General features: G+C 47.4%; 1 protein-coding gene across 1 annotated transcript in view; it reads left to right on the top strand.

Annotated features, from left to right (window-relative positions):
* TMEM170B (transmembrane protein 170B) overlaps window positions 1–8,742 on the top strand; it is a 49,532-nt gene extending 40,790 nt beyond the window's left edge. The window contains exon 3 of the mRNA XM_046005845.1: window positions 7,698–8,742. Coding sequence (XP_045861801.1) covers window positions 7,698–7,879 — 182 coding nt within the window. The 3' untranslated portion in view covers window positions 7,880–8,742. The remainder of the gene's footprint in view (window positions 1–7,697) is intronic.
* The last annotated feature ends 1,548 nt before the right edge of the window (window positions 8,743–10,290 follow it).

Genomic DNA, 10,290 nt, shown 5'->3' on the forward strand with positions numbered 1-10,290 from the left:
TTTTTCTTTCTTCCTCCCGTCCTCCTCCTCCTCCTCCTTCTTTTTCTTCTTCGTCTTCTTCTTCTTCTTCTTCTTTTTAATCAAAGCCATTTACCTGGTTAAATACAGGTTATTATGATCAGATGCTAATAAGAACAGACCGGAAATGGCCACAGCAACCTGGTTGAGGTAGCCCTCAGATGCCTGAAGAGATCCCCTTGGAAACTGATTATTTCCTCCATAACCCATGACTAGATCATTCTTCCACAATGCTTTGGCCTAAGATAATTTCAGAAAAGATGCAGAAGGCCCAGATGTGTCCTCCTGAGAATTTATGAAAGAGTCAACCTATTTTCTTCCAACAGAAATCTCTTCCTGGGGCGCCTGGATGGCTCAGTTGGTTAAGCGTCTGGCTTCGGCTCAGGTCGTGATTCCCAAGGTCCTGGGATTGAGCCCCATGTGGGGCTCCCTGCTGGGCAGGAATCCTGCTTCTCCCTCTCTCCCTCTGCTCTTTCCCACCACTCGTGCGCTCGCTTGCTCTCTCTCTCTCTCTCTCTCTCTCTGTCTTGCAAATAAATAAGAGAAAATATTAAATAAAAAAGAAAGAACTTCCTTGTGATGACCATTTTTAGTCCTAAGACTTCTGTGCCCAGTGTTGATAGAACGCTCAGACAGACAGAAGAGCCACCATATTTAATTAAGGTTTTCCCACGAGCTAGCGTCACTAAGCAAACAATTCCTTTCATAAATAAAACAGCATGATTGTTGGAGAGCCTTGTTTTCACCTTGACTGGCTGAATGCACACTACAAATTATCTAGACAGGAAAACTCGCCGAGTCAAAGCAAAACATTAAGTCTTCCTAGACATTTTTGCGTCCAAAAGAGACCAAAGAAAAAGCTGTAATTTTGGTATCCCGGAGATGGGAAGCAATGTGTTCGGGATATCTGTAAATTAGGGTCTTTGGTATTTCCGTAGCAGACTCGTTGACTACAATAGGCAGCGCGGACAGCACGAGTCAGGACTAAGTGAAAACACATCCACGCTTGACATCAGCAATCTGTTCGTGGTATTCAAGACTGTATTGAGAAAATTATTGAAAGCTGGAACCAAAACCTAGATTACAGCCGTGTCCGTAAATAAAGACCAGCTCAACATTGTGTCACCCCCCTTCACACTGGAGGAAACAAGAGGCAGAGATAATAAATCGGCGGATAACCCCCAAAGAATTTTTTCCTGACATTGAAACCCACACCGCTTTATCAACATCACTTTGTATCTTAAAGCATTTCTTTCTCAAATGTATATAAACTTGGTCTTCACTCACCATCTCTGGAAGGGGGCAGAGGTAGTTGAGTGTTGAAGGATTTCGAAGGATTTTGTTACATGCAGAATACAGAATTAAGACGGACTGAGAAGATAAGATTTTTTTTTTTTTTTTTGTCAAAACAACCCCAGAAGTTTACCAAAGAAGCCCTCGAAATAGATTCTGACACAAGGGCAAGGTTTCTCCCATAAACTAAAATGAGAACAATCAAGCTAAAAATAAGGACGAATTGTTTTATTTTTGGAAATATCCATTCAGTGTCTCTATTATTAGAAAATATCAGATGTCACTGGAGAAATGTATCAAATCGTTTGGTAGGGTTCCAGGTTTTTGAGGTGCACTTTTATGTGTTCTGTAATTATTTTGGCTGTGATTAATTCAGGCTGGAATCATTTTATCTGAAGCTACCAATAACTCGGGCTTCTGATACAGTGAAAATCTGGTAAACCAGGCCCAATCTCTCTGAAATTTCCCAGTCTCAGTGCTTTCTGAGCCACGGAGAAACATGGGTTTCACATAAATGTAAATAACATTTATTAAGGATATTCCAAAGATCGCTCTTGAGAAAAAGAATTCCCGGGACAAAGAAGTGATAACACTCGCCTCCCATCTTCCTAACTTAGACTGTCACGGTTCACCCAGGCCTCCTTAGGATTTTGAAAAGCTTTGAGTTAAGAACCCTATTTGGCTTTGCTTCGTTGCCATGAACCCTCTGAAAAGTTGTCCATGGCGGTAAGATGGATCTCATGGCTGATGTGGGGGTCTTTTGGAAAGAATTTCCCAAACGTATTTTTAAATTTCCACCTGGTGTGCACATCTCAAAGACCCCGGGCTCAATCATGCTAAAGATGAAGTAGGGTCTTAACATCTAAGTTTTTTTTTTTTTTTTAAGATTTTATTTATTTATTTGACAGACAGAGATCACAAGTAGGCAGAGAGGCAGGCAGAGAGAGAGGAGGAAGCAGGCCCCCTGCGGAGCAGAGAGCCCGATGCGGGGCTCGATCCCAGGACCCTGAGACCATGATCTGAGCTGAAGGCAGCAGCTTAATCCACTGAGCCACCCAGGCGCCCCAACATCTAAGTTTTAACCCACGTTTTTAATCCCAGCCACCCGGGGCTGCTCGTCTCTGGCTTCCGGTATATGTCGACCGTCAGGCTCCTCACTCTTGGCTTGGCCCGGACCTCTGGCCACAGGTGCCTTCCCATGTGGCCCTGTGAGATCATGCTTGGCAGAGGTATGTCAGGCATTGTTGTAACTAGCATGACCTTCTGGGACTTCTCGGTCCCAGGTTCCCAGGCTGGCATTGGCCATCTGTGAACCAGGCTCAAGTTAGTCATGTTCACTGGGATTTTCATGTAGACTCAAAGGTTGCACCTGACACGTGTCAAGTGAGAAGTACAGGCTGGATGTCACGGCATTTCCAGGGGCGGGAAGGTCAGGGACAGCTTCCCAAGTGACATGGCGTCAGGGCAGGACTCTGAAGGGTGTTTCTCCTGCCTCTGTTGAGGGGGAAAAGGATAGAGCTGGACAGTGCAAGGGGAAGGATAACAGAAACCCAGGCGGTGGGGCGGGATGTGCCAGGAGAGCGACAGACAGGAGAGAGGGAAGTGGGAGATGGCAGAAGGGGGCCTGGAAGGTGCATAGACAGAACAGCCCTCACCTGGGCTCATGCACTTGACTTTGATCCTAGAGGCAGAAGGAGCCATTGGAACTTCTGGAGAAAGAAAGGCACACCTCCATCTGAGATGAGAAAGAAGGAGAGTCATGGGGTCCGGGAGCTCCCCGGTCATTCCAACGTCCCCTTCTCACTGTTAGAGGGAAGAGCAAGGGCTTCCATTCAGAATCCTCCTCCCGATCCCACTTATGATCCTGAGAAACGCACTTGGCCTCACAAAAATTTCAGTTTCCCCATGTATGAAATGATTGCAGAACTACCTCGGGGGGGACCCAGTTCTCGTGAGCGTCCGAGTTCCACACTTGTCAAGCGTCTGTGCTGTCGGCAGAAGACGCTGCCCACCGTTTGCCCACCACGCAGATGGAACCAGAGGGGATTCTGCTGTGCGAATCAGTCAGTCAGAGAAAGACCAGGACCATCCTACGGTTCCGCCTGGATGGGAATGCAGGAAATAGCACAGAGGACCACAGAGGAAGGGCGAGAAAACTGAATGGGAAGAAATCAGAGAGGGAGACAAACCATGAGAGACTCTGGACTTTGGGAAACCAACTGGGGGTTGCTGGACGGGAGGGGGGTAGGGGAATGGGACAACTGGTGGTTGGGCATGAAGGAGGGCACGTGATGTGATGAGCCCTGGGTGTTATACGCAACTGATGAATTACTGACCACCACCTCTGAAACGAATGATGTACTTACTGTAGGTTGGCTAACTGAACTTAAATAATAATAATAGTGGGATTGGGAGAGGGGGAGTGGGCTATGGACATTGGGGAGGGGAGGCGAACCATAAGAGACTATGTACTCTGAAAAACAACCTGAGGGTTTTGAAGGGTCAGGGGTGGGAGGTTGGGGGAACAGGTGGTGGGTGATGGGGAGGGCACGTTTTGCATGGAGCACTGGGTGTTGTGCAAAAAGAATGAATACTGTTACGCTGAAAAAAAAAAATAAATAAAAAGGGAAAAAAAAATAATAATAATAATAAAACATGGCTGCAGACAGCTGCAAAAGCCATGCCCTTGGCCATCACTCTGCTCTTCTGGATACAGAGACGTTGATCAGCATGCCGTGGGCTCAGCTGCACGCCCCGGGGACATCCCTGAGCCCGCATGGCCCGAAGTGCCCAGGACAGATAGGATCCTGCCACCTTCATGCTTCCCCTTCTTGAGCTGCTGGGTTCGTCTGTTTGCCAGGAGCCCCTTACCGCTGCTTTCTTCAGCAGCATTAGCCCTAGCCTTAGCTGTCATCAGGAGAAAAGCAGCCACCTGGGCCGGCTCTGGGAGCAGGAGGGCTGAAACCCAATCTGCCCAGATAGCTCCGTGCAAAGGAGACGGTCAGAGGAAGGTGAAACCCATTGACCCCAGCCTGGCTCTTTTCACAGAAAGCTGGGAAATCCCAGTTCCCTCGTGGCTTTCCCCTTTCTTCTTTCTGAAGTTCCTTAATTGGGGGAGAGAAGGCCAGATGGGAATTGTCTCTAAGAGCTCTTACCTGGATGCTAGCCGGGGCCCAAGGTGTTGAAAATAAGGAAAAGTACATTGTCATCTATGGGAGTTTATATAAACTGTAAGACACTTAGTACATGGTTATTATTAGCTAAATTTTATTTATGTCCCTTCTGTCCTTATCTTGTCTCTACGTGTCGGGATTTTACAAAATTAATTTGAACCTCCCAGGCACCTGGGGGGGCTCCGTCAGTCAAGCATCCAGGTCTTGGTGCCAGCTCAGATCATGATCTCAAGGTTGTGAGATTGAGTCCCACATCAGGCTCCTGCTGAGTGGGGTGTCTGCTTGAGATTCTCCCTCTCCCTCTGCCCCTCCCCCTGCCCACCCACATGCCCTCTCTCTCTCTAAAATAAATACATAAATCATTTTAAAAAATTGATTTTAATCCCTCAACCCAGTCTCTTTTTCTGGACTAAAGGCCTCATCTCATTCTCTCCTCACGTGGTAGCTTTTTAAATAATGTGTCCATTTGTTGCCTTGTCCCTGTCCCTGTGTTTTCTGCCTCCTCCAAGCATGACACCCACATGGCTCTGCTCCAGGGGCCGCTGTGCCTGGATATGGTTTCTGGGGAAGAACTTGGGTAGACTCTGAGTTATGGGGATAAAAATGCCAATGGAGAAGGAGGGAAAGTTGACAGAGAAACAGAGAGGAAGACAGAGAGAGGGAAGGAAGGAGGCAGAGAAAGGGAGAGGGAGGCAGATAGAAAGAGGGAGGAGGGGCGCCTGGGTGGCTCAGTGGGTTAAGCCACTGCCTTCGGCTCAGGTCATGATCTCCGGGTCCTGAGATCGAGTCCCGCATCAGGCTCTCTGCTCGGCAGGGAGCCTGCTTCCCTCTCTCTCTCTCTGCCTGCCTCTCTGTCTGCTTGTGATCTCTCTCTGTCAAATAAATAAATAAAATCTTAAAAAAAAAAAAAGAAAGAGGGAGGAGAAGGAGGGAGAGCTAGGGATAGGGAGAGAGGAGAGGAAAGGAGAGAGGGGGGAGAAGGAAGGAGAAGGGGGAGATGGAGGGAAAAAGAGGAGGATGGAGGGAGGGGGGAGAGAGAACTAGGGGATGGGAGAGCTAGAGAGAGAGAGAGAGAGGGAAGGGGAAGAACAGAGAGAGGGAGGAGTAGAGAGATTGTTGGAGGAAAGTCTTGAAGGGGAACAGGAAAGAGAGCAAATAGCCTCCAGAAGTTCCTACACGGGGGGAGAGGACGAAAGCCTTGACCTGCTAAGGCTTCTCTTGCAATGACAGGGAAGAAAGGGATAGAAGACTGTGTGTGGCTGTGGGAACGTACATGCCATTGATACAATATCGATATCACATGATCATGAAATCAGCACATACCCTCCCGGTGGATAACGGTGCGGGCTTGTGAGCACGCTCTGTCTCTCTCTCTCTCTCTCTCTCTCCCTCGGTAAGAAGGAAGCGCTCTGGAGCCAAGCTTGGTCATATGTTGAGTTCAGCACTTCTAGCTCTTGGATCCTGCTGCGGCTGTTGGTTGTGCATTTTCTGGTCTCCTGGGGTCCTGGGGTCATTTTCATAAAGAACATTGCAAGTCTACATTTCCATTCTTGTACGCCCCAGAAGCCCAAATCCTGCTAAAATGTTGAAGGCTGTATTTTTGCCTCTTCGACTTCCTTACGGATTAATTGCATTTAGAATGAAATATCAGATCTTTCAGATCAACTTGATGCCAGCAGGATGGTCAGAATATCTTCCTGGATTTACAAATAGGTATTTAGAGGCCTTCGAATATGAGGCAGTAACCAAAGTAAAAGTCGCTAGATCAATAAATAATTTATGGTGCGAATCATTTGTTTTTAGTAGAAATTGGCGGGAAGTTTCTCAGGAATGGCCTCTGCAGTGCACCAAATGTTTTCCTTTTGTTTTATTACAAATAATAAACTGCCTTAAACTGTGCTAACACTTTTGGGATACATTAGCGCCTTATTTTATGGGCTGGAGATGGAATATATCTTATCAGTGGTTGGTTTCTTGAATTTGATAACTATACTGTGGTTACATAGGAGAACCTCTGTTCTCAGGCAAACACTGCTCTACCCCGGGGAAGGGGACATCTCTCAAGGAGTTTAGGGGAAAAAATATGGGAGGGGGGAGTCTAGCTACGTGGACTTAGCAGGATTCTTGCTGAACTTGGACAATGCAGAGACAAACACAGAAGCCCACAGGTCAAAGCCTAGTTTGGAAGAGTTCTGATGAGCCCGGATTCGAGTTTGGTCAAAGAGAATGTGTATCAAATAGCTAGTGGTGGTTTGTAGAGAGAATAATGCGAATTGAGTTGAATAGTCAGAATGAGTTACTACCTGCAATGAGATCCTTTCATTCTACGTGCCCTTTGCTACTAAGACTGTCCTTGATCAAACATTGGTCAGGCTCGTCTGAGCCTTCTTTTCTACCAGGTCTTAAAATTGACCCCCTTCCTGTACTTGGCCTACCCCAGCCTAGACTTAGCAAAGAATCCTGCTAGGTCATCTAGCAAGAGTCCCCTATTTTTGACGTGACCTCTGAGTAATATCCAACCACACCTCCCCTCCGACTCCTTTCTCCTTTGGGTATAAACCCTCAGATGTTCTTACCAGGTTCAGAAGTGAGTCTATACTCCCTGCCCCTGCTGCGATAGTCTTGAGAAAAAGTCTTTCATACCATTTTAATAAATGTTGGGATCATTTTCTCTTTAACAGCATGGACTAGGTCCCAGGTCTTATTTTTACAGAGATGCTAAGACTGGTCCCAGCTGGGGTAGAAGTGCTTAGGATCCAACAGGGAGAGTGTGGGGGGCGTGAAGAGACAGCCATGCAAATAGAAAAATGACGACAGCAAAAGTAACAGGGCTAGGAGTCAGTTGCTGTGAGGATCTAGACTGAGCTCTGTGCTAAAGAATGGGTACAACTTTGCCACGTAGAGAAACAGAGGAAAGTGCTCCAGGAGGAGAGCTTCGAATGGGGACCTTGCATGTCTTGGCTCAAACAACTGATCTACTGGTAAGGATTCCAGACCCCGTCTGGGAGTCCCCCTCAAATCACTCGATGGGGCACATAGCCCTGCCCCCAGGAAAATGCTCATTTCAACGACCCACATGCAACAAGGCCCTGCCTTTGTTATTATAAAGGGATTTATTAAAGAGGAACTTTGGCCCTTTGGTTTGAAATGTCAAAAAAGAAATGTTTCTCTCTTTCTTTAAAAACACAATCTTTCTTTTGGTTCTTCTGACAGTGACTGAGAAGACCAAAAGGGGTGAAGCAGGGAAGGAAGAAGGAAAAGAGAAAGCTCGGCACTGGGCCTGGAAAACGAGCCCCTACGTGTGGAAAATGTTTTCGCCGTTTCTCCTAGGCAGGACTCGAAGCAAAGAAATCATGCAGAAAATCCCATGGAAAATTCAAGCAAAATATTTTTAGCTAGTTGACCTTTTTGTAAGAGTAGTATCTCCTTTAAAAGGAAAAATTATCAAAAGAATGTTATGGTACTAATACTTGGAAGGGAGGCAGGAGCAGGAATAAGCCAGAGGTAAAAATATCCAAGTTGGGGTATACATTTGTGGGTCCTGGGCACACAGTGCCTCATCTTTCTGGACTGGATGGTCTGAAACTCTTTTCTCTTAAGTCCGGTAGAACTACACCCCTTGCCTGTTGGAATGTGTCTCAGGGTCATCTCTCCCTTCTCAAATGTCCCCTTGCAGCTCCCTCCCTCCCCGCCTCCCTCTCCCCACCAACATTTCCCTCCTTCCCTCCCTCCCTCCTTCCCTATCATTTTCCTTTAGATGCTCGGGAAAAAGCAGCATCTGGGAGGTGGTGAAGCTTCTGGTTAGGAGCCTCGGCTAGAGAGTCTCGATGGTCTGAATTTGAGTCCAGACTCTTACTTACTATATGCGCGATCTTGGGCCAATTACTTAATTTCTCTGGGCTTCTGTTTCCTTATCTGTATGGTGGGAAGGGTCACAGTGGCCACCTCATGGGGTGGTCGGGATGGTTAAAGGAGAGAAGAGGACAAGGGAATTCTCAGCGGGACTGGAGGGTCTCCTTAGAAACCTACTCACTGAGTCTCTGCTCAAGGGAGGAGGAGTGTAAGATAAGCCACCTGCTGGGGACGTCCCATCCTGGGATTTTCACACCTTCTAGTGTCATTCCAGTACTCCCTGACTTGATTCTGTTGTACTTGGCTAGATTGCTCGGACAGAACAAACTCTGAGCTAATTCCACTCCATGTTCTGCAAAACTCTCTGATAACAGATTCTCTCTCAAAACCCTCCACTGCTCCTGAAATAAAGCCAAATCCAAATAAAATTATGATGCCGATAGGGCTTTGCTTTGGTGTTGCTTTGTTTTTGTTCCTCTCTACCTCTTTTCTCTAGGTTTCTCATCTCTGCTTCTTGCCTGCTCTGCTAAAATCCCAAGTACTCAGAGATCCAGACAACTTTACTGCAACAGCCTGCCCGGTTCTGCCTTCTTCCTTGTTTTCCAGAATGGTCTGTCTTGGTGATGGCCCTCCCACAATCTCATTTCCTGGGGCAGGAAACCCACAGGTGACCCATCTACAGGTGACCACAGGAATGACCTTCTCTCCTGTGCCTCTCTTGTCATTTTGATTTCCAAGGCACGTCTCTACGAATGAAAGAGCGACACATTTCCAGCCCACCCCTGATGGTACCCATCCTGTAGGGAATTCCCCATTCTTCCTGGAGGTTAGGCTGGCTCCAGCCAAGTCAGGGTCACGACTCTAAAGAGACCCACTGCCGGATAGAGGGAGCAGGCTGCAGGGCTGAAAGCTAGACAGGTTACACGGCAGAGGTGGGAGTGTGGGAGAGTCACCCAGCAGGTAGAGATCTGGTTGTCCCTGGGTGTTCTCTTAGCCTGACTTTGCCAATTGGAACAATTGTTGGGATGGATACAGTCCTTTTCTTTTCTTGGAAAGTCTTGTCGAACTCACTTGGGCGGTTGGAAAGGAGTGAGCTTCCAGGACTTGCATGCTGTGATTTCAAGGGTTCTGTGGGGTCTAGACCTTCTGTGATATTAACATTCTTTCCTCTTAACCAGACAGCGATTTCCAAACCTTTCTTTCTAAATCCAGCAAGACCCATGCCCCTCCTACCTGAACCCCACTCAGCCAATGACCTTGGCTCATCCACTGGGCCCCTCAGTTTCCCTCGCCTGCCTGCTTTCTTTACTTGTCCATCCCTCCTGCCTCTCCCCTCTTTTCAGGACCCATGTTTTCCTCTGCCTCTTGAAGGCTAATGCCCTAGTCCCTGACCTAGACTTAGAGTCCTCCTGCAAACCCCACTGACTTTGCTGTTATCTGTGTCTTCTCTTGTGTCTTGGAGTGCTCTCCTAACAGAGTATTATGAACACTCACACATCCTTGCAGTCTTCTTGAGGGGGAAAAACCCACGTGCCTTCCTCCTTTGAACTCCTGCACATCTTCCTCTCCCTGCCGGTGGCCAAGGTCTTAGACGTGGCAATTCTGTTCACAGCCACCCTTGCTGGGAGCTCTCATCTCCTCTCTGACTTCTGAGCCCAAAGCACTCCAAGTCACTGTCCCCCTCCCTGATGCTCCAATGTGTCCCCTTCTTGAAACTTTCTCTTTCCCCACTTCAATGGCACCTTCTCCGTGGTGATTTTTTTTTTCTAACCCTTGATAATATTCTGTTTTCTTTACTGTGTTCTCTTCTCCCTTCCTCCTCCTTCTCCCTCCTCTTCCTCAATGCACAGGTTCCGTCCTGACATATTTCCCATTTTTTCTATGGATACTCTTTTGTCCCTTTTGTTTTTCTTCTGACTTCATCTGTCAATGACATCTAAACGGGCACTTGCCT

The sequence above is a fragment of the Meles meles genome, chromosome 5, assembly GCF_922984935.1.
Source record: "Meles meles chromosome 5, mMelMel3.1 paternal haplotype, whole genome shotgun sequence".
In the NCBI taxonomy this organism is placed as follows: domain Eukaryota; kingdom Metazoa; phylum Chordata; class Mammalia; order Carnivora; family Mustelidae; genus Meles; species Meles meles.